This window comes from Pavona decussata, unplaced genomic scaffold, assembly GCF_977016875.1.
Source record: "Pavona decussata unplaced genomic scaffold, jaPavDecu1.1 SCAFFOLD_4, whole genome shotgun sequence".
In the NCBI taxonomy this organism is placed as follows: domain Eukaryota; kingdom Metazoa; phylum Cnidaria; class Anthozoa; order Scleractinia; family Agariciidae; genus Pavona; species Pavona decussata.
In genome coordinates, this window is record NW_028145428.1 from 541,379 (window position 1) to 563,579 (window position 22,201).

General features: G+C 36.8%; 1 protein-coding gene and 1 long non-coding RNA gene across 2 annotated transcripts; both read right to left on the reverse strand.

Moving 5' to 3' along the window:
* Window positions 1-635: 635 nt before the first annotated feature.
* On the reverse strand, window positions 636-4,480 carry LOC146489632 (uncharacterized). Its single transcript, XR_014863529.1, has 3 exons — window positions 4,333-4,480; window positions 2,710-2,776; window positions 636-1,298 (listed from the first exon to the last, which is right to left on the reverse strand). It is a non-coding gene; the product is annotated as an uncharacterized LOC146489632 (long non-coding RNA).
* Window positions 4,481-10,504: 6,024 nt separating this feature from the next.
* Window positions 10,505-22,185, reverse strand: LOC146489633 (E3 ubiquitin-protein ligase TRAIP-like). Its single transcript, XM_085103561.1, has 14 exons — window positions 21,974-22,185; window positions 21,684-21,708; window positions 20,611-20,743; window positions 19,935-19,974; window positions 19,450-19,484; window positions 19,129-19,171; window positions 17,511-17,587; window positions 16,376-16,470; window positions 16,124-16,231; window positions 15,500-15,587; window positions 15,059-15,148; window positions 14,654-14,742; window positions 13,516-13,653; window positions 10,505-12,380 (listed from the first exon to the last, which is right to left on the reverse strand). The coding sequence occupies exons 1-14, from the start codon at window positions 22,035-22,037 to the stop codon at window positions 12,089-12,091; spliced, it is 1,317 nt and encodes a 438-aa protein (XP_084959687.1). The 5' UTR covers window positions 22,038-22,185; the 3' UTR covers window positions 10,505-12,088.
* Window positions 22,186-22,201: the final 16 nt, after the last annotated feature.

The window sequence follows — 22,201 nt, forward strand, 5'->3', positions numbered from 1 at the left end:
GAAGGAAAAAACGCATCAGCTCCCGCTCGCGTATTTCTCCTTCCCATGAGTCTCCGCTCGCGCTTTTAGCTCGTTCCCATGCTCTCCGATTCGTTCATCATTCCCGGCTCTCCGATTCGTCCTCGTTTATCCCCGTCAAAATCCCCAAGAAAAGCCTGTAGAGGAGGCAGGTTTAATCAAACAATAAACCATTTTAATAGGCGGATGAGAAACCGTCTACTCTCCCATGTTGAAATGAAACAACCTAACCAGAATCGGTCCACGTAAATCATGATCCACCTTTGTTACGTACGCGGTAGACTGTTCATAGTCCCCCTATTTTTCCGTGGGATTCTCGACACTGCCGCCATCTTGGTTTGTAAAAGCGAGCGCGATCTGGGGAGAGTGTCTAAACTGCAGAGGGGAGGGGAGCGGAGTTGAGAGGCGGCGGGAAAAATAGGTGAAAGCGTTTTAACAAGAACTATGCTAGCCCCCAAAAATGCCGAAAAATACACTTAATCGTCGGCTTGATGTCCATTCGTCTACCCAAATGATCCCACAGTCACTTCCTCGTACCAGTCTTCTTACAGTTTCTGGAGTGGGAAATTAACAAAATAATACTGTACACACAGTAACCATAGCAGTAGGAAACCAAATGATGTAAACAGGTTCATTTATTTAGTTTCTTAACAATTCATTCCCTTGTGTTACGTACGAATTGTCTAGGCAAACAAATCAAAAAATCAAATACCATATCGGCACCTAAAAATAACCATTAATCTTGCCAGTCACCACAGACAGACAATCCTGATTTACAAAATACTGCCAGCAGACTGATCCCAACGGCGGAGGTGACGAGCTTGATAGAATAAACAACAAAGACTAGAATAACTGAAATATATTTGTTTTAAAAAAACAATATTTTGCCCGATATTTCGGTTTGCATGCAAACCTTCCTCGGGGGCTGAACGAAAAAGAAAAGTGAGAAACATAGAAGGATCGTTACAAATGAAGATTAAAAATATAAAATATGTTACAATGGTAGGTTATTTAGGACTAAGTTACAAGTGTGAACATGTCATTGGCGTGTTTCGTCACGTCTATGTTTTAGCTTTGTTGATTAAATGAGCTTCACGAGCCTTTCTAACTGAATCACTTTTGCAGCATGTAATCCAAATTTAACCGACGAGTAGGTGAGTTTGCTCATCCAAAAAGGATTATTCCCGTAAAGGCTTGGTTATCCGCCATTGGCATCTTTTCCAGCATTGAGAAGGCGACTGGAAAAACGTGGTGGTCTTTGGACTCGTTTGTCGGTGGATCTGATAAAAAAAAAAAAAAAAAAGAGATATAGAGTGCGTGAGAATAACATCTAATAATGATAGTATGTGTTTATGGTGTCCTACTTGCTGCAAAAAATGAAAAGCCTTTTCCTTTTTCAAACAAAAAAATAACATGCCATGCCCTCTGCACCCCAAGAAGTTTAAAATAATTTTTATGATAATTGTTTCTTAAATATATATTTTTTCTTTTTTCATAAAAAGGAAGTAAGTATCTGCTTTGTAAAATGTAAATAAAAGAATGGAGTTCGCTTTTTTTCCCCTGCAAATTATGCCGCAAGTTCTTGTTTCTGCTGGAATTAATGATCTCAAATTTATCTTCGTATTTTCCTGTTTGTTTTCGTAATGGATCAACTTCAACTTACGTGCCGAGCCGCTACAGTACTTGCTGTTCCCAAAAAAATTTTCAGCTAACGAATCAGATAAAACTGTGTTAATTTATACAAGTTTGCCTTTTGAGAGGTCAGAAAATTACGGAGGAATGCAGGCAACAATTTCACTATTTTTTAGCTTGAAAAACTTTCAAAATTGATGTGCACTGTATGGGTAGCCAGTGTGTACTTTGATGGAAGGGTGTGATGTGCTCACGTTGTTCAGTTTATTGCATTTTTTTTCTATTATGTTCTCGTGCTCATCTTATTCCGCCTCGACTAGCTTTGTGGCTATTTGCTGGGACAAGCCCTTTATATCATCTGAATTTGTAAATAAATTGTTGTTGCTGTAGTTCTCGTGATCAACCATGCCGCAGGATTCTCGAATTCCTGTTTGGGCAGACCATGAAAAATGCTGTTACAGTATAAAAGTTGTAAATCAAGTTTGTCTTTAACTTTCTTCTGCACAAGCTTCACAATTTCTTTAAATCCAAATCTAGCCTTAAATCTTCGAAATAAAATGCCCATGCTACTTCAAATATTCAGCTAAAGCGGACACTTGGTCATGTTCTCAGCTACATACAAACTCTACATTTTTAACCACTTATAAGCGGACACCTCTCTTAAGCGGACACTTGGTCATGTTTTCAGCTACCTAGAAATAAAAAACCCTACATTTTTAACCATTTACAGGCGGAACCTCTCTTAAGCGGGCCGTTTTTCTGGCCCCAAGGGTCTCCGCTTACGGGAGGCTCGACAGTACGCACTTTAAAGGACACAAAACGGTCCAGGTTAAAAATTTTGATTAAATAATCTTGTTGGGTAGCCCCGTGTCTTTTTAAAAGTCACAATGTTTATAATGCGTTTGGTTAGGGCCTTTTACATACAAAAATGTTTTATATCAGAGTGGGCTGTCTATTCAGTGTTGCAGTCTTTGCCGGTAACTAAACATTGAGGCACAACTAAAGAAAAATATACGATTATACTCAGTAGAGCTGAATTAGCCTTAAAATGAATTTTACCTTCATCTTTAGTTGCGTTTGAATATCCTTCCACCATTTCAAGCGCCCTTTCTTCTTGGAGGGCAATCTCCAGAGAGAAATACAGAACGGTTTTGACTTTTTTAAAGGATTTTTATTAGCTTCACGAGACGCTAATATACAATACTGACTAAACACTACCCAACGCTAATTGCGATAATTACCGTACTAACTGTTCTTACAATATATGCTTACTATACTACGGTACTAACAATTACACTATGTACAATACTAACAGTATCTTCACTACTTACTTTTTTATTATTATTATTATACAATTTTATTACTAACATAACTGACATTACAGTACAAAAGCCACTTACATTGCACTACTAAAAGGAACCTAGATTACAATCAATCCACAAACACTGTGGTATGAACAGGTAAGCTAAACGAAAAGAAACGAGCGTAAAAAAAGGACGACAACAATAGAACAAAAGCAAAAGAGTAGTGGAAAGTGATTCAAGGAATCCTCAAATAACCACGTCTTCGATTAATTTGTTGCGAAATCAGTGGTTCCCATTTAATCTTGAAGTGCTTTAGATAACCGTTTTCCTTGGCAATATCATATTCGATCCCAGTTTTTACGTAATTCTGTTTCAAACAAAGGGGAAGAAAAGGGGTGCCTCGTCTAGATGCAACGATATATGTAAAACATGGCTACTAAAAGGACTAAATTGAGGAGCATACAGAACCTTGAATACAGAACCTTGAATTATCTATCATACCATATAAAACTTGAGCGGGAGTATGATTGAATTCAATCTGGTTGTTTCGAAGCCACCATTCCCGAAAATCATTCCAAAACTGAGCTAAGTACGGTAAGCGGACAGTGAAACAGCAGATGCAGAAGTGTCTCAGGATTTTCTTTACAGAAATAGTATTTATCGTCCTGTACAATACTTGCTTTGAAAAGCCTATCCTTAGTGAACACAGTACTATGAATGATTTTAAACTGAAATATGCGCAATTTGATTTCCTCTGTTATATCCATGATAGAAGATTTTCTTTGATGAAGGTGACACAAATTTACTGTCAGCGATAGCCTGTAGCAGGTTTGCAGTGGTAAGATGGTAAGATTCGAGCTGTTAGTGCGCCAATTAGCAATTAAATCTAAAATGGCACGGGATTCTTTGTAGATGTTATTCCAATTTTGACGGATTGAATTGCATAAACCGTGATATGTTGTAAAGCCTACGAGTTGTAAAACCTACGAGTGAAAACTTCAAAAGGGAAAAATTTACCATTGTCACTCATTAGGTCTTTGATTTTGTAGACTCCTTTACGAAACCACGTTGGGAAAAACACAGATGTATTTTCAATTTTTATGTGTTTGTTGTTCCAGATGATTGTTTCGTTTGGACTAAAATCACTCTTGCCCACTAAGTGTGTGATCTCCTCCCAAAATTCTAACAGTCTTACGTAAAAAGGTGGTACGTCCTTCAAGTCAAGTTATTTTAACTGTGTAGTTACATTGCAACAGAAAGGAGAAACCTCCTAGATGCACAGAATGGTTTTGATGCCAGGGAAAGTTTGTTACAAATAACTAAAGAATTAATCATGAGAAATGTCGATCAAATAACTTTTAAAAAAAGGATGACCCACCTCGTCGGTTGCAGACATTTTGTTTCTTTCCTCAAGATATGTTGAACGGCTTCAATCGACCAGGTTCAGATGGTATACAAGTCACAAAAGCTTACCTGCAGATGTATTTGATTTTTATAGCCTACCCGTTTGAAGTACAAAAATACGATACCTTTGTTTTTCTTAAATTGTGAGTTATTCATATGATGAAATTTTGGCCTATCACGTAGTACGAAAAAATATGATAGCTTTGTTTTTCTCAAATTGTGAGTTATTCATATGATGAAATGTTGACCTATCACGTGGCTACGTTCCTTTATCATATGATGGCAGACAAGACACGAGGCGCGGAGGGGTCAATGTTAAGCCTAGTTCGCCTAGTTCTGAAATCTCGTGTTTGTCTTCGGACATGTTCTCTCGTGAAGAGTGAGAAGATCTGGGAACAAGATTATATATTTGTGGCTAAATTTCCTGGCAGTGGGCAGTAACAGCACAAATCGGGGGCGAGCTGGGACGCTTCCATTAACCCCAAAAGTTTGATTCAACCGGTTCAAATGCCAATATAACGTGCTGGAGTGCTTTCCATTTGCCGTTATGGAAAAACCAGAGAGAATTTTCCGTGAAATGGATTCTCAAGCGCGCTGGGGAATCACTGAAAAGGAACGCTTCTTTCTACTGGCAATTTTGGGAAAAAAATCGCGCATTTTACCAAGGAACATGGTCTGCAAATGTGATGAGGCAAATGGTTCAGTCATATTTTCCGGTCATTTCGGTAAAAACGAGAAAGGAGGAATAGGTCTGAAGTTATTCCTTCTTTTCCCAAAACTTTCCGGTGGGAAGGACTGTAAGTGTTCCATTTGTTGTCCCATGCACGAGAACGACTTGTTTGTGTGCCGTATTTTGCTACTACAGTTGGCACGTGGCCTACAATATGAGACCTCCAATACCAGGCCCCAACAAACGATCTCAGGCCCCAACCTACCATAACAGGCCCCGACATTTTCGTCTATTGTTTAGTCGCGTTATGAAGACGATTTACATTGGGTGCCCCTGGTAGTTCAGTCGAGGCTTGCGTAATTCATTACAAGTGAAAACAACGTCGCAAAATACTTCTGTTTTAAGACAAAGCTTGCGGAGAGAAAAGTCACTCGATTGAGTACAAACTCGCTGTAGAAGTTTTGTTCTACTCGAATGCTCGTTTATTATATCGACTTCGTCGCGAAATATTTTTAAACATATTCAGTGGAGAGGTGAATAACTCGGGTGCTTACTAATCTGCCTGAAGAATTGTCTCGCTCACTTCTCAGGGGCACCCAACGACAATTTTCTCTCAGATCCTTTGAAACGTTATTTTAGGCAATCTGGAGTGGCTTTAAAGCTCTATAGGTTTATTTTAGGCAGCGCTATAATATTTTTATCTGTTCGGTCATTCTAGGGGAACTTGAGTCTTTTCGAAATTAGTAGGGCATTTTTGTCCATTTCCCGAAAACCTTAGGTCTTATTTCCTTTCCGAAAATCTTAGCTGACCGTTTTTCGTTACCCGAAACAACATTTTTATCAATCCGAAAACACTAGGCCTTAAATTTCCCATATCACGAAAGTTCGAGGTGAAAATTCCCTTTAGGAACATAATTTACCGAAACGATCCGTTGGGTGCCCCTGACTTCTACGCCAAAGAAATGATGTTCATTCAAAACTTCTACGTACGCTCCCCTTGGAAGTAATAAGAAATACAAATATATTCCCAAACACGCATTCAAACATAAAATAGTTTTTACTGATAACATGCCTTTAAATGATAAGTTGCACAGCCCTTTTTACGTTAAATCAAACGTTACCCTAAACTCTTATACCGAGAAAGTTACGAAGGAATCACAGCGGTTTGTACCGTACCACATGATACATTGAGTATATGCACCAAGCAAGTCTTCCCAGCAACAAAAAAGATAAACTCTTAAACTTTACAACTTATTTACTCTTTTGAATGTTAGAGGGGCCTTTCTTTTCAGATTGTACATTCTTTTTGCTCCCCCTCCCTAAGGTAAGATAAGATAAAATCCTTCAGAACTATACCATATTTGATTTAAATAAATCTAACTACCTAACTAAATTAATGTTGTAAATAACTACTACAATAAGAGAAATGATAAAAACCTGCTTTACAAGAAAGCCGTGTATAAAAACAAAATAAAATTTATACTGTCAAAGTCATAATTCTTCAACTTAGATTTAAATTCATTAAGAGACAGCGACTGTCGAATATTTAAGGGCAGAGTATTCCACAGTACAACTCCGCTGTAAGATAGACTTCTTTGACAATAATTAGTGCGGGGCTGTGGGATACTGAGCAAGCGTACCATCACTATCTCTTAGGTTATAAGTTAAAGTATCAGAACAGAAGACAGCGTGAACTAAGATATTCCGGAACCATATTATTAACAATCTTGTTCATCATTATTGATTTATTAACTGAGACGTTGACGGTCCAGTTTATCCCAGTTTACCATCCGCAACAATTCATGAGTACTACGATCGCAATTTGAAAATGTTACGACGCGTGCTGCGCGATTTTGTAATTTTTGTAACTTTTGAGAAGAACTCTTACAACAGGATCCCCACACCGAACTGCAGTAATCGAGATGAGGTTGGACTAATGAACTGTAAATGGGAAGTAAAGTCTTATATGGTACCAAATACCTAATACGTTTAATGGCGCTAATACCAGAAGCAATCTTTTTAGAAAGCTCATTGATATGACACTCCCAAGTAAGGTTTACACCTAAGGATTTAACAGTCGAGACTCGTTTTATCGGAAACTGGTTGATATTAACAGTAGGATTCACTGTAAAATTTAAGCCTTTGTTTGGAACCAATCAGAAGGAATTCTGTCTTTGTCATATTTAAAGTTAGTTTGTTGGCTGCAAGCCACACACGATTTCTCTCCAAATCAAGATTAATACAACTATTTATTTCATCAACATCACTGCCAGCAAAAGTAACCCTTTAGTGTCATCGGTATACATCCTTGGTTGGGAATGCTGGAGGCAATTAGGCAAATGATTTATATATAATAGAAAAAGAAGGGGCCCAAGAATCGTTCTCTGTGGAACACCACAACGAAGGAACATTTTGGACAATTTATTCCCGTTTACAAGACACGTTTGGGTACGGTTTTTTAAATAAGAGCAGAACCATTGGTTTATGGAACCCTGGATACCATAAGGTTGTAATTTAGAAAGAAAAATAGTGGTCCACAGTATCGAAAGCCTTCTTAAGATCTAAAAATACAACGGCATTAATAAAGCCACGATCGCTTCAATCAATGCAGTAACTGCAGAATGAAGCGAGCGAAAACCGGATTGGTGTCTACTGAGAAGATTATTTTCGTTTAGGTAATGATACAATTGATCATATAATAATAATAATAATAATAATAATAATAATAATAATAATAATAATAATAATAATAATAATAATAATAATTCCCCAACAACAACAACAACAACAACAACAACAACAACAAAGTTGCAATTGAACTGTGACCACCCACCCTCAAAGTTCTTTTTAAGTTCAGGACATGAGGTTCGTTTGCTGATGAAAAATAGAAGAGAGTGTTGGGTTTTAGTTCTATCAAATTTATTTCAAACAAACACATAATTTATTTAGCCAACTGTCGGAGTATTATGTTAATCTCGTACCCCGATCTCAGTCGTCGGTTCGGGAATGTCGAAACTGACCGTGGGAGATCTGGGTACGAGATTAGTATTATGTTACATCATACAAATGGGATAAATCCACTTGCAAGGAAGAAAAAAATAGAAGTGAGTGCTGGGTTTTGGGTGAACATATCTACATATGTAGTTGTATCAAATTTATTTCAAACAATAACAACATTAATCAGTTTTGGCTTGGAACCAGTTGCTCAGATGTAAAAAAATTGGATCTTGTGTCTTATAGGGGGCCTCGATCGATAGCAACGGTCGATATGTCGGTCGACTCAAGACCGACTGACGGTCGAGATCTCGGTCGAGCCACGGTTGCTACTCGGTCGACACTCGGTCGATAATTGGGGATGACTGGGTCGATGTTGTGCCGCTATGGCGGTCGTCGTATCGACCGAGGTGGCTGTCGGCCGATATAGATAGTAATACACCAACACTTCACCAACACATCACCGATACTTCATCGATATTTCACTGCTTACCGGCCGATAGTATCGGCCGATATATCGGTCAATATTCTATCAATATGTTTTATCGACACTTCGTCCTTATCTCGATCGGCATTCGTGTACCTACCCCACTGATCTATCGGTCGTCATATCAGTTGATGGCCAATAGAGTAACTACCGATAGTCGGTCGATAGTCTGTCGTTATCTCGTTTTATTCTTCCACTATTGCATCATTTTACCATATTACCGTGTAGCATGAAAATTTTGCGTGTTCGGATTTTGCGAATTTACCTCGATTCGCGAAAATTAGCTCCCGTAGAAAAAAGGAAACCCGCAAAATAAAACGCCGCGAAAATTAACTCCCTTAAGTAATTAAAAACTCTGCTTTTAATAGACTTTTACCACTGGGGTGAAATACATTATACTTAAACAAGAACAGTAACATGAAATTTCGATAAAACAAGCAACCAGAGCTTAGATACATACGGTATTCTGTATCCAGACAGACAGTTTACAAAGACCAGAAAAAGCTCCGTTTTCAAAACATAAGCAGCTTTGCCGTGTCAGCAAACGAATTTCACCATCATTGCAGATACTGAAAATCAACTGCACAAATATGCGTTGCCATAATTTGTGATCTATGAGTTGACGATACCTTCTTGCTTTTAAAGCCCCTAAACAAACGTAAGGGAGTTTACTTAATCGTCATTTCGTTAATTTTCAATGAAAGAAATTGTTTTCAACGCAACTCGCAAAATATCCGCGCGTATTATATGTTAAACCATCGAATAACGTGTAAATCATCAATTACTCTCGGGATCTTTAGTCTTAAAACATAAAACGCATGGTACTTGTGTCAAAACTTACCTACATAAATAAATAATTTTAAATGATGTTTAACAAGAGAATATTATCTTATCTGGAGTTGAAACAACAGTCAAACAAGCGAAAACTGCTTAAACGTCCATAAATGGTCGCCTAATAGTCCGAAGTCATATTTAACTAATCGTATGCAACGATGTCTCGTTAATGGTTCTCTTTCTAGAATCTGCTCACTTAAATGTGGGGTACCGCAAGGAACAATCCTTGGCCCCCTTTTATTTCTTATTTATATTAATGACTTGCCAAACTGCCTTACTTCGTGCCAGCCTAGGATGTATGCCGATGACACCCACATCACATATGCTGGCGTTGATGTGAATTCAATACAGTTAAATCTGAATCACGATTTAGATAACCTAAACAAATGCAGCTTATTTCCAATAAACTTACTTTGAACACTGCTAAAACTGAATTCATGCTAATTGGCTCCAGACAAAAATTGAGTACTTTGTCGAACCCACTTGAGCTCTCCGGCGATTAATAATGTTCCGATAGAACACGTTTCCTCTGTCAAATCGCTAGGATAGTGAGGTTATTTCTTATTTTTATACTCCTGCTGGATTTTACCGTGTTTAAAAAGAGGATTTATTGATTGATTGATTGATTGATTGATATTGTGTCCGTATTAAAGAGGTGTCCGTAAGGAGAGGTTACACAGTTCGGATTTCTACTGTATTTGCGATTTCTGCTTATAAGCTACTTGCGTTCTCTCTTTTCCTATCACACTTTACTTGTCTTTTCTTTTGTTATTCTTGTATATTTTTGACGCGGACTTATACGTTGCCGTTGCAGGCAAAATCCTCGTTTCTTTTCATGTCGACCAAGTATCGGCCGATGTATCGACCGATACTTTACCGATACTTCACCGACGGCTCACCGATATATTGCCGACACACTGCCGATGCTACCGCGACCCGACTGTCGGTCGATCGTGATCCAATGATCGGTCGATCCGTCGCCTATATAGCGGCCGATGCTCGACCGACACCCGCCCGCTACTCGACCGACAATCGACCGATACTCGGAGGATGCATCGACCGAGATCTCGACCGTCAATCGATCGTGAGTCGACCGACATATCGACCGTTACTATCGATCGAGGCCCCCTATAAGACACAAGATCCAAAAAATTATGTGGTAAGGGGCATCACACACAACAGGTTAAGTTATAGAATGTGAATATGTTTCTCAATTGACAGGTTGTTTTTATCCAGTTTTACACAAGAAAACTGAAAAACATGATTATTGAAAGCGGTCACAGGCAGTAATGAAATAAAATATTAAGAAGCTTTGGCATTGATTCACATTCTTAATTTTTGACCAAAGCTTAAATATAAATAACTTTACAAAATTTTGACATTCCCCAAAACAATAACTGATAAGCTAGAGGTTGAAATGTCTCCTTTCAAGAGTGCACGATAATAATTTATTCTAGGTGTTATGTCTCAATTAACTGATCAATATAATTTTCTTTCACTATTCACAATTAAGTCACAAACCGTAGAGCCATGAATATCTGTTTATATAGTGCCTGTGGAGTAAACAAGTTCACCTTATTTGAAAAGCCTTTTAAAATAAAGAAGTCATCATCATCATCATCATCATCATAAGTGGTTAAAGTGTGGTGACAAATCATAAAATCGTAAATATCTTTGGAGAGAATGGGCTTTGGTAATTGAAACTTGGCATGGTCTATATTGTGATGTTACTAAGGCAACACTCTTGGCCCCAGTCCCGTTCTGCTTTGAGCCAAACATTGCCATTTGTGACACTATAATATGAAAGAGGTGGTACTGTTTGAGACAGATGCAATGCTTAGTCTCCCATCTACAATATTATTAAGGAATGGGTGATGTTCCTCAAGCCTAAAAAGTCATTCCCAGATGAGTGAGATCTGGAAACAAAACTGTTGCCAAGGCAACATCACTCCATGTCTTTCTCAAGTTGCATTACTGGTGCTAAGTATGATGTAATATTTCCAGAGGTATTCTTGATTTTGTGATTTGTCCCCGTAGTGTGACCACGTATGACATCATCACTTGTCAATGTTTAACTTGAATATCTTTAGAACAAGGAAAGGTATTTCAAAAAAGATAACTCCCTTCCTATTTTGAAAGGAGAACTTTATCATTATTTGTCCACTCCTCTTTTTAATAACATGCTGCCTGTAAGGCATTAATTACTTGTAGTGATCTGTAATGGGAACTGTTTAAATTCTAAGCTAGCATAGACCACCTTGTTTAAGGTTTAAGTATCACACCAGTGTTTAAGAAAAGTAGAGGTACTGCTACATGTGAAATGCAGTTATAAATAATATCCTTCATTAAGAACTAAAGGGATTGACTGCAAACAGTCTCTGATTTTCTACCATAAAAGAATTATAAAATTAACTACATTCGACTCCCAATAACTCGAACCTTGAAGGGAAATTGAAAAGGGTTCGAGTTATCGAGAGTAAAATTATATAGAAAATGACCTGAAGGAAAATTGGTTTGAGTAAGCAAGGGTTCAAGTTATCGGGAATGGACTGTAGTTTCATGCAGCAAAGCCACTCCATGGTTTTACATTGGATCATTCTCACATGACACTCTCTCTCCGCCATTTTTGAGAAAATAGAAAACATAACACTTAGACTACTCAGAGTGGCCACAGAACACTAACAACTCGATCCTTTTATACACATAGCCAATGTATATCACAATAATGTTTCATTAAATATTGCCTCATGCCAAGTCCAAGTCCATGACTGGTAAAGGAGGCTCCGCATTGGTGTGCTTATTGCTCTTGATAAACTTGGATACCCCTGTGGGTCTGGCTACTTTACGCGATACTGCCTTCTTTGGTCTGGATGGAGCAACAAACCTAGTGTGTCCTCCTAGCCCATCATAGCCCCGTCTAAACACTGATGTACCAACTGGCTCTGGCAGCTTTCGCAGCTGTTGTTGTGTGGGCTTTAAAGGGGCTCTCTGAAAAGGGGAAGCCACGCTTGTTGTCTTCACTAGTGCCAATCCCATTCTGTAAAGGAATGTAAAAATAAGTTGACAAGAGGTGAAGGTGGCATTAGTTCATCACAGCCTTGAATAAAAGGCTTGAACAAATCATCAAATAAGACATAACAAATAAAAGGTAGTCTAAAATACAGACTCAAATAAGTGGACATTTACTGGCCTCATCAATCCCAAGCCCATTAAACCCCACCTGATCTAGCATAATTTTGTCACCATCTTATAACTTTTACATTCCTGATAACATTAATTACATTGCATCTTCTATGATAAGCGCATTTGTTTTAAACAAGCCAGATCAGGATTAAGGCAGTTAGGATTGTTACTCTAACCCAGTTTTGATGTGAACATCAATTCCAGTTAATTATACTATTGCATAAATATATCTCCTTAAGATTGCTGATCAAGATGAAAACGTCAATTAACTCTAAATATTATTGTGGATTATATAACCAGCTTTTGAACAACCAGGTAATGTCTTATTGGGATCAACCATTTGTGGTTAGATGAGTTGGTTTAGATTAGTTTTTTCTTGTTCAACCAGAAAGGTTCTGCTTGGTTATCTGTTCCACTGAACTAATTTCAAACAGCTGAAGTTCTTGTATGTGTACTAGATAATAACTGTTTCAACCACTAACGGACAAAAAGTGTTCTAGATATCAGGACACTTCAACTAAGCAAAACTGTCCTGAGTTTAAAATGATAATGGTCTCAATACTGGTAAAAAAAAGATCAGCCTCCTTTGAGTTTGAGTCCTTTGAGGTTGAATCTTTTAGGTTAAGATATGCATGTACATTGTAGCCTCATGTTCTCAGAAATTCCCATTACTGTTCACATGTGGACTTAACGACCTACGACAGCCTTGTAGCAAAGAAGTCAAGCTAATTGTAAGCCCGTGGTTTAAGGGAGTTTTGGTGTCAAATGTATTTGACTTGAGGGAGGTTATGGATGGACTAATACACAGTCAAGGAAGGCAAATTCCTCAAGAGGTGCCAGACAGAGGCAAAAATGTATCAATGATTATGAGCCTTTTGCCATCAATCTCACAAGCCTTCAGTGAAAGGGAAAAGATTTACATGTATTGTGGCAAGAAGGTTCCCAGTAATTTACACACAAAGGTTACAATTTATTGATGAATTCCTTACTCTTCAGCAATACTCTTAAGTTCATTCTTGCTTTCAGGATTCTTTGGCTTTGGCGAAGGTGTCTCTGCTACAATGATATTTTCCAATTCGTCTTCAGGGCAGGTAAGCCTCGGTCTCTTAATATCCATAGGTGCTGGGCTGCGGAAAACATACAAACAAAAATGATGACCAACACAAACTCCACAAGTCAAGAATAGACCCTCGCTCACAAGGGCAGCTGTGAACTAATTACATATATGCAACACTATGTCTACACAGCAAAACTGTGAGGTGACTATATGTTTTTATGAATAAATATCCCAGAAAGGAATCCATGTAGCAGGGATTGCACTTTAAATACCTTATTGATAAGGCCAGGTATAGCTCCACATTTTAAGAGTATCTAAGCTTTACAGCTACCCTCAGAACGATTTCCATTAATTTGAATATTATTTTAATAGCCTCATGATGTCCATCTTTCAGTTTGGTATTGAGTTGGGGGCTTATGCTAACAAGTACATGTATCTAGAGCAAAGTGACAAATTTCTTTGTCGTGGCCACAATTTTGTATATAAGTGAGTTGGCAAATAATTACAATTGAAGATGTAATAATCACCATGACTGTAAGTTATAGAACAGCTGATTCTTTAGCAATCTTGGTAACCTGCTTTATATAAAATCTTTATCATGGTCAGAGATGATTTTATTCTTCTTAAAAGTGTCAAATGACCACTTCAAACATTTTTTCTTAAAGGCTCCTTTTAATTTTGTGTAGTATGTTGTATATACTTTTTTGAATCCTGCTGAATTTGTTTGAATTGTGTGTGTGTTTTTTTGCTATACATCAAAAAAGTTGTAAAATCTCTACGTCTGTTATGAGTTGGTAGTTTAGCAAAGCTGTCATTAGAAACAGAAATGTCATACCCATTAGACAACGAAACATGAAGACAGGCTTATTGGATATTTTACCTAATCCATCACACTGATAGCTCCAAAAATGAGCTAAATAAAGTAAAACAACTGCCCGTACCACCTTTAGTCTGGTAGGATGCAGTTGTGTTTTAGGTTCAAACTAAGGAAAGACAATTTGTCCTTTCACTTGTAAAATAAGAACAATCTAAAGTTTCTGATAGAGATAGAGAAGAATCATATACTTTACCTCTCTCTTATAAGGCGACCAATAGCACTACTGCGAGGACTTGGAGATGCAAATGCTCTCTCCATTGCTGTTAATTTCTTCTTATAACTCTGATATGGGATTTAAAAAGTTTGATATTGAAGATGAATACCAGTAATTGAATAAGGAAGCATTCTTATCACTGAATACAAAATTGACAACAAGTATTATTTATAATAATAGTAAAAATAAGGGTTATTAAGGGTTGTTATTGCTATTATAATAGTTATCATTACTATTACACCTAGTACCACTATTATTACTAAAACTACACTGTACTAACAACTATGATTGTACTTCTTCTTCTTCTTCTTGATCATAGAATTTTAAAATAATATTTCCAGAGCAGGAAATTAACTTTTTCAGTAAACCACAAATTCATCTTACACTGTTTTCCTTCTCCAACCTCCTAATGTCTTCTTCTGCCATTTTGAGGTGGTCTTTACTTTTCTTCAACTCCATTTCAATTTGAGTTAACTAAGATAACAAATAACACATTACAAATTATGCTATTGAATGAATATAAATATATGAAACATATATTCTGAACTGCGGATGAAAGATCAAATAGAAGAAAGATCCTCGCAGTTAGTACGCAACTTAAGCAGTTGCGAAAACGAAGCCTGAAAAAAAAATTCAGGCTAGAACGGGATTCGAACCCATGACCTCCTGTTCAAGCCTGAATTTTTTTTCAGGCTTCGTTTTCGCAACTGCTTAAGTTGCGTACTAACTGCGAGGATCTTTCTTTTATTTGAAATTATGCTATGCTATGCTATGCTACGTAAGATGACCATAAAAAAGGGGTTAAACAGAATCCCATCAATTTACCTCACTTTTGATTCTGTTATTTTCTTTCTTGGTTGTCTCAGCTGTATCTATGGCCTCTCTGCACTTCAATCTCTTTTCCTCCAGTTTTCTATAAACAATAATTGTTAACAAAAATAACTATTAATAGTAATTAAAAATTTGGTCAACTTTTTAGTTCAAGAAAATGAATGATTCAAGTAGGGATTTCTCAAAATTTTACTGTATTATACATTGACAAGTAGTCTTTATGAGACTGCAAAAAATAATATAATAATAATAATAACAATAAACCAGGTCAATCCTGAGGTATCAGTTTTTACATGGTAAATTAAAAAGGGATTTATGATTTGGACTTGTCATACAACACAATCTATAGCGTACAGTTGAAAATTATGAAACTTGGTCAATTTTAATACCGACATTCGATATTCCAGTATAATACCCATAAACTTTGAAAGTGGTAATCGAAAGTGTCTGTTAATTTCCTGTGTGTTTTGTTTCATGACTTGCACATGATAAGAGTTTATAAAGTAAATTTCAGAATTTGGTCATTTTGCCTTTCCAAGGTTTCATGGGGCCTCCAGGTATGCCTGTGTTAGGTGTTAAACCTTTCAAGTCTTTGGGCAAATAAACAAACCAGATTACTTTTTTAGTGTGATGAGCTGAACAATGACTTCAGGAAAGGACTTGGAGTCTAAATCCCGTAGCATGGTTTCTGCGTCACTCGTGTGCTCATCAATTAGCACCTTCATCCTGTCAAATAACAAAACTTTCAGTTCAGATGTCTCAAAAACAGATATCAAATATGTGACTTAAATTAATTAATTATTACAACAATAATTATTGGGAGTGGTAGAGATTGGGTAATTTTAAAAGTTTTTTCTGTGCAATACTCACCGTTTTAATTTTAAAAGGCCTTCTCTAAGTTCAGAAGCTTCACTTTGAGCAATCGCAAGTTCTGTTTCTTTGTCTTTCAAGTAACACAGCTGTTTCTGTTTGGAACAAAAGGGACTGTTCATTCACTATAAATTATACAAGGAAAAATATGATAATAATAATAATAATGATAATAATAATAACAATAATAATAGTAATACCGTAAGAATAATAATAGTAATAATAATAATGATTATAATAATAATAATAATAATAATAATAATAATAATAATAATAATAATTCCTCGCAAAGCAAGGTTAATAAATTTATCGGAAAAAGGCCCAAGCAGAGCTAAGCCACACGAATTCGAATGAAAAAAATAATTATATATATCCTTGAGGGTGTCCGTGCTGTTACCTGGCAACAGTGCAAACAAAGTTTGAATGACGTCAGACAAAGGGAAGGTTGCTAGGCAGCAACAGGTTGAAAGACAGGCTGGCGTCAGATGTAACTCATGTTTATTTATTGAGGGCTGAAAGTGTTTATTCATCGAGCAGTGAAAAATGTTTACTATTGGTGAAACATGACCAAATTGTGATGCAAATGAACCACAGGAGGATGCACAAGGGACAAGACAGATGCGCTGAGGGAGATTAAATAGCAAAACTCAGGACGAGCAGCGAAGAAGAAGGAGACATCAGGAAACCTCAGAGCAAAGACAAAAGACAACATCACTTTGAATCATCTGTCCACCCAGCCCTAGCTTCGCGAGGTTTTGCGAGTCGTGTATTTTTAGTAATAATAATAAAAGAAAAAGAATCACCCCAAAGGAGGTTCAAGAAACATAATATTATTATGACAATTGGCAGATTATTATTTTCCTGATTGTTTGAGTTTAATGCCTGGCAGTAGTGCACTGTAGGCTTCCTGATTGTTTTCCCATATTATTCTGTGAGCGAACACAGTAGAGATGTTGGAGACTGGCTACATGTGTTAGTGTTAACAAAGTTACAGGAAAAATGGAGTGGAAAGCAGCGTGTACGTACAAGTATCATGTGAGGTCCCCTTGACTGTCAGTTATCTGGGAAATATCCTTCAACTTAACCCTTGAGACAATTTGGTCAAGGAGTTCTGTAATCATCCTAAAATTCTTACCTTAAGCCCAGCAGTAGCTGACTTTTCAAGTTGAAGTTTCTTCTCATATTGCTTTTTAACTCTCTCAATTTCATTTTCTTGAATGAAATAAAAAGCTTGTTAACCATTTACACGTAAAATACTTTAAACCACCTACAAAAAAGCCTACTAACGCAGGATATCAATGAAGCTAATCACAGTTTGGGATAAGGGCGAGAATGAGTGGAAAATTTAATTCAGAAATGAATTTACCATATTGATGAAAACAGATGTAAAATTTTGTGGAGACCTGATTCAAACTTGAGCAACTATTTGTCTTGGAAAATTGCCAATTTTTTTTACTATTATTAATATTTTTTACCATATTGATGAGATATTATCATGTGAAAGAAATGTGATGTTATGGTTATTTGTTGTTGTTGTTGTTTAACACGTATGCAGCAATAGCCTACTGGCCATGGCCATTTCTTTGGGGACATTGTAAAATTGTAAATGACTTTGTATAATTATAATATTTCCTTGAGTTTGAATTTTAATGGGCCTCATACTGTAAAACTTCACATTTCTCTTAAATTTAGCATGGCAAATTCAATTCTAAAGGAAAATACAGGGAGATGAAAAGAATCAACCATAAGAGGACACAGAAAAAATCTGAGCTGCAGATGGGATTCGAACCCACAACCCACGACCCTCCCTGAAATACTTTTTCAACTTAATCTAATATTCAAAAATATCATGTGGTAACTGCTAATTGGGCTACTAAATGAACACCATTTAGAAGTCCAGTATAAAACTACTTGCATTCAATCAAGAATGTTAGCAGATTTATAATCTGATTGGCTCCTTTAAAATAGCAACTATCTATTCTGCGATGGACAAGCTGGTCAGTAATGGAAAGAGTCACTTGACTTGCAAAATTTAAATTTGAAAAAAAGAGATAGTAAAGCAAAACTTTTCATTTCAGTGGAATAACTAAGCAAGATTTTCACAAAACAGAACTTTGCAATAGATTATTAAATATTTTGCTCTCAATTTCTTGATCATGTTACAAATTGTTTTCAATTTTCCATGTCAGTAGGCTGATTTTATCATTGGCTCTCCAGGAATCAGGCCTACAGGACTTACTTTTATTCAAAGGACATTTCAAGGGCTCTCATATTTTCAAGTCGGCTGGCAGTTAGGCTTTGCATAAATGATGACAGTTTAATGCACCTACAGGTAGTAAGAACCTAAAACAGCTGACACTAACACTCCATAGGAGGGTAAATATCATCACGAAGGATGTTTGCATCTAACATTTTGTGGGCATATTGTTTTTGGTGGGGCCTATTTTCTGAGAGGCTTAGTCATTTTGAATTTTTATAGTACTGTTAATTTTAGTCTACACAGCTTGCTTCTGGGGCAAGAGAACATGAAAAATCAGTTGCATGATAACAAAAACTTCAGGACTTTTGAATCCTAAGTATAAACAAAGAAAGACAACTGAGGGAAATACATGTATATCAATATAAAACAGAGATTCAATTATCATGTAGAAGCACTCACTGAGATTGAAGTACAGTGTAATGGAGACTGATTTATTTCCAAATACAGTTTATATTCACTAACTAAGAAGTCATGCAAGCTATGCACCACTCACCATTTTGCTTTTGTAGTATTGCAATATTTTCAGCAAGGTCTTTCTACAAAACAAACCAGCCAAACACTGATTATTCATCTCAATTATTTGCTCTCCTTTCTTGAAGCCTTATATTATTCTGTAACCGACCTTCTTTCAGTGAGAAACTGGAAGGGAATGTCCTGAGGGCATGTACCCCTACAGGTCAGGAAAAAAAGTGAAGGACTGCTTTGATTTCTTTTTATTTTTTGAAGACTGTCGTCTAAATTATTAGCAATGAAGCATCCAGCAAAGGACTCCTGTACAAAGCGGTCTATTGCCCACGAAAGGCGTAATTCTCACCTTGTGCTCTTGTTTTAAACAATTGATATCCACCTCTAAAAGAAACATAACAACAGCCTGGAATTATTATTAATTAAATAATAATTACATGTACTACTTATAAAATTTCTAAATTTATTATTAACCTTGTGATAGACTACACACTGCAAAGCTTCACAATGATTTTGCATTAAAAAAAGCCTTACAACATGTAGAGGTGACTGCTTGTTCACCTGCCCACAGGCTGGTAGTAGAAAGGCATCCACTCATAGTATCAACTACATGTATTTAATACATCCATATCCATCATGAAATTACAATCAAACAATCCCCCAAAAGTGACAAAACATTCTTAAGTACAATAATATTGTTTCTTGTAACAACATCTTTGATATATCATATCAAAGATACTTCAAGTTTTTTAATGGCTGGATACACCCTTGTTCTTTGGACAACAAAGCAAAAAAATTGACTAGTACATGTAAATAAAGTTGACTTCAGTTCACCTTTCTGATTCAACAGAGACTTGAGTTCATCAATGCTGCTCTGTAAAATAAAAACCACAAGAAGAAGGGCTTCATAACATTCTGGGTATAAAATTGAGTAATACATGTACATGTATTCTCTTAAGCCACCATCACAATGTAATCAGTGTTTGGCTTTGGAATTCAAATGATAAACTTTTACTTAATCATCCTGATTTCAAATCCAGAGCAACACTTGGAGACAGGTCCTTTACTTGCAATGCACCAAAGCTCTGGAATGTGCTTACCGGTAACCACTGGATGTCAGAAGCGCCAAGACAGTTGATGTCTTTAAGACAAAGTTAAAATCGCACCTTTTTCATTTCGCATTTTTGTCATAGATTCGTATTTTGTAGGTTTTTACCTTTTTAATACAACATTCCTGCCAAGGTCAAACATTTTTTTGGGTAGGAGATCAGTCTAATACATGTATTTAAACCTGCAAATCAAAGTCTTCTTATCCTAGAAAATCAGATGTAGGTTTGTAGAGACCTACACTGTTAAGCCTTTAAGCCCTAACAGTGATCAGCATCAAATTTCTCCTTGTAACATCAATGCTTACAGTGTATTCAATCCCTTAGGTGATGAGAATTAAGGAATTGATATGATCACCAAAGGTAAATTTTCTTGATTTACACAACTTGTCTCAACTATATACCTTGAGGCTATCCACATCATCTAACTGTGTACTGTCCAAAGAGTCTGTCACATCAAAGAACAAAACCATTGGCTTTGAAGTGTGTTTCCGGCATGTTGGACAGGTGTGACTTTGTTTGAGCCATTCATTCAGGCTGTAAACAACAAGGTAGTAGAAACAGTGTTTTGTAAGTAAATAAAAAGAAAATGAGTGTCACTTCCAAGTACAAAATAAATGGGAGCCTAATAAGGTCTGAAAGTCAGCTATTCATGCAAGCGTATACTGTATAACTAGAAAAACTGTAGGGATATTTCAAAAGATGCTCTTAACTCAAAATCTCATACCATTACCTAACTTCCAATAAAAGTCAATTTTATGTGGAACACAGTTTGGAAATAATTTGTTTTTAAAAAGGTACTTTATCAATAACATGTCAGCAGCCAAAGGTCAAAATTCTCAAAAGTGCCCAAAATTTAGTGGTGAACTCATTAGCTTCCATGTGAAATCCAGATAAACTGATGTCATTGGCTACTGCGTAGGTGGTCCAGATTTTATAACGATCCCTTGCTTTTCACCTGGACCACTTACATTATATAAGCCTTTCCAATGTTCTTTTTTTTCTTACCCAGATAACACTGGCAGGATTTGTGAAATATCTGGTTGTGAATATTGTTCAGTCTGTGAAAGTAAAAGCTTCATCTGAAGAGGGCTATGATTGGTTCACCAAGGGTTCCAAGTTTTGCGCCTAGTGACAATCTCGTACCCAGAGTCTGCAGGCTTTTGGTCAGTGGGTGGGTGCCAGGAGAGACGCTGGGGAGCCCCATAACAGCTTGCATTGTTTTACCGCAGAAATCCTACGGTAATAAAAATCCAATACCCCAGAGTCTCTCCTGGCAACCAACTGCTGACTAAAAGCTTGATGACTCTGGGTACGAGATTAGCCTAGGGTCAGCTGACATGGACTGACCAGAGCTTATCACAAAATACGAAGTTCACTGGTTTGTATTGAGGAACCTTTCTCTTCTCTTTCAAATCCGTGGTTTACAATTTACTTTAGCATAACTTCGGCAAAACCACGTAAAATTTATGCTTACCATTTCAGGTGATAAACGTGACCACCTTAATAACAAAGTCAAGGAATCATTCAGTTTAAATGTACAGCAAGCTTACATAATAACAAAGCTTTCAATCTCCACCACACCATGCCACAATCAATGCAACAAATGGAATGGAATTGGAATTATTTAAGCCTTGGAAGAAACTGTTAGAGAAAAGTATATACCGGTACTTAAAAGTTTTCAATCTTAAAGGTTTTCCATACAAACATTTATAACGATCAAAATAATTTAAGCTTAGAAAACCTGATTACAAACTGGAAGGATACAAGGACAACAAGCTGCCCCATTTTGGATATTTTCAGTGCAGATATTGCACCTTGCTCGAAGCATATCCCCCTAGAAGTCACGTTATATCTAATCCACTTCTTGATTTACGAGCCATCTACTGCGGGCTGTTGGGAATATTCATTGAAAGCCGTAAAGATATTTCGCATCCGAATCAAATGAACTCAAGCTCAAAACAAAACTCCCGCGACATCTCCCGCTTGTTGGAA

Coding starts and splice junctions, on each gene's coding strand:
- LOC146489633 (XM_085103561.1), bottom strand. CDS start 22,037: ATGCTTCGAGCAAGGTGCAATATCTGCACTGAAAATATCCAAAATGGG. Junction 15,149..15,499: donor ATAACAGAATCAAAAGTGAG/GTAAATTGATGG, acceptor TTGTTATCTTAG/TTAACTCAAATTGAAATGGA. Junction 13,654..14,653: donor GGTCGCCTTATAAGAGAGAG/GTAAAGTATATG, acceptor TGTTTTCCGCAG/CCCAGCACCTATGGATATTA.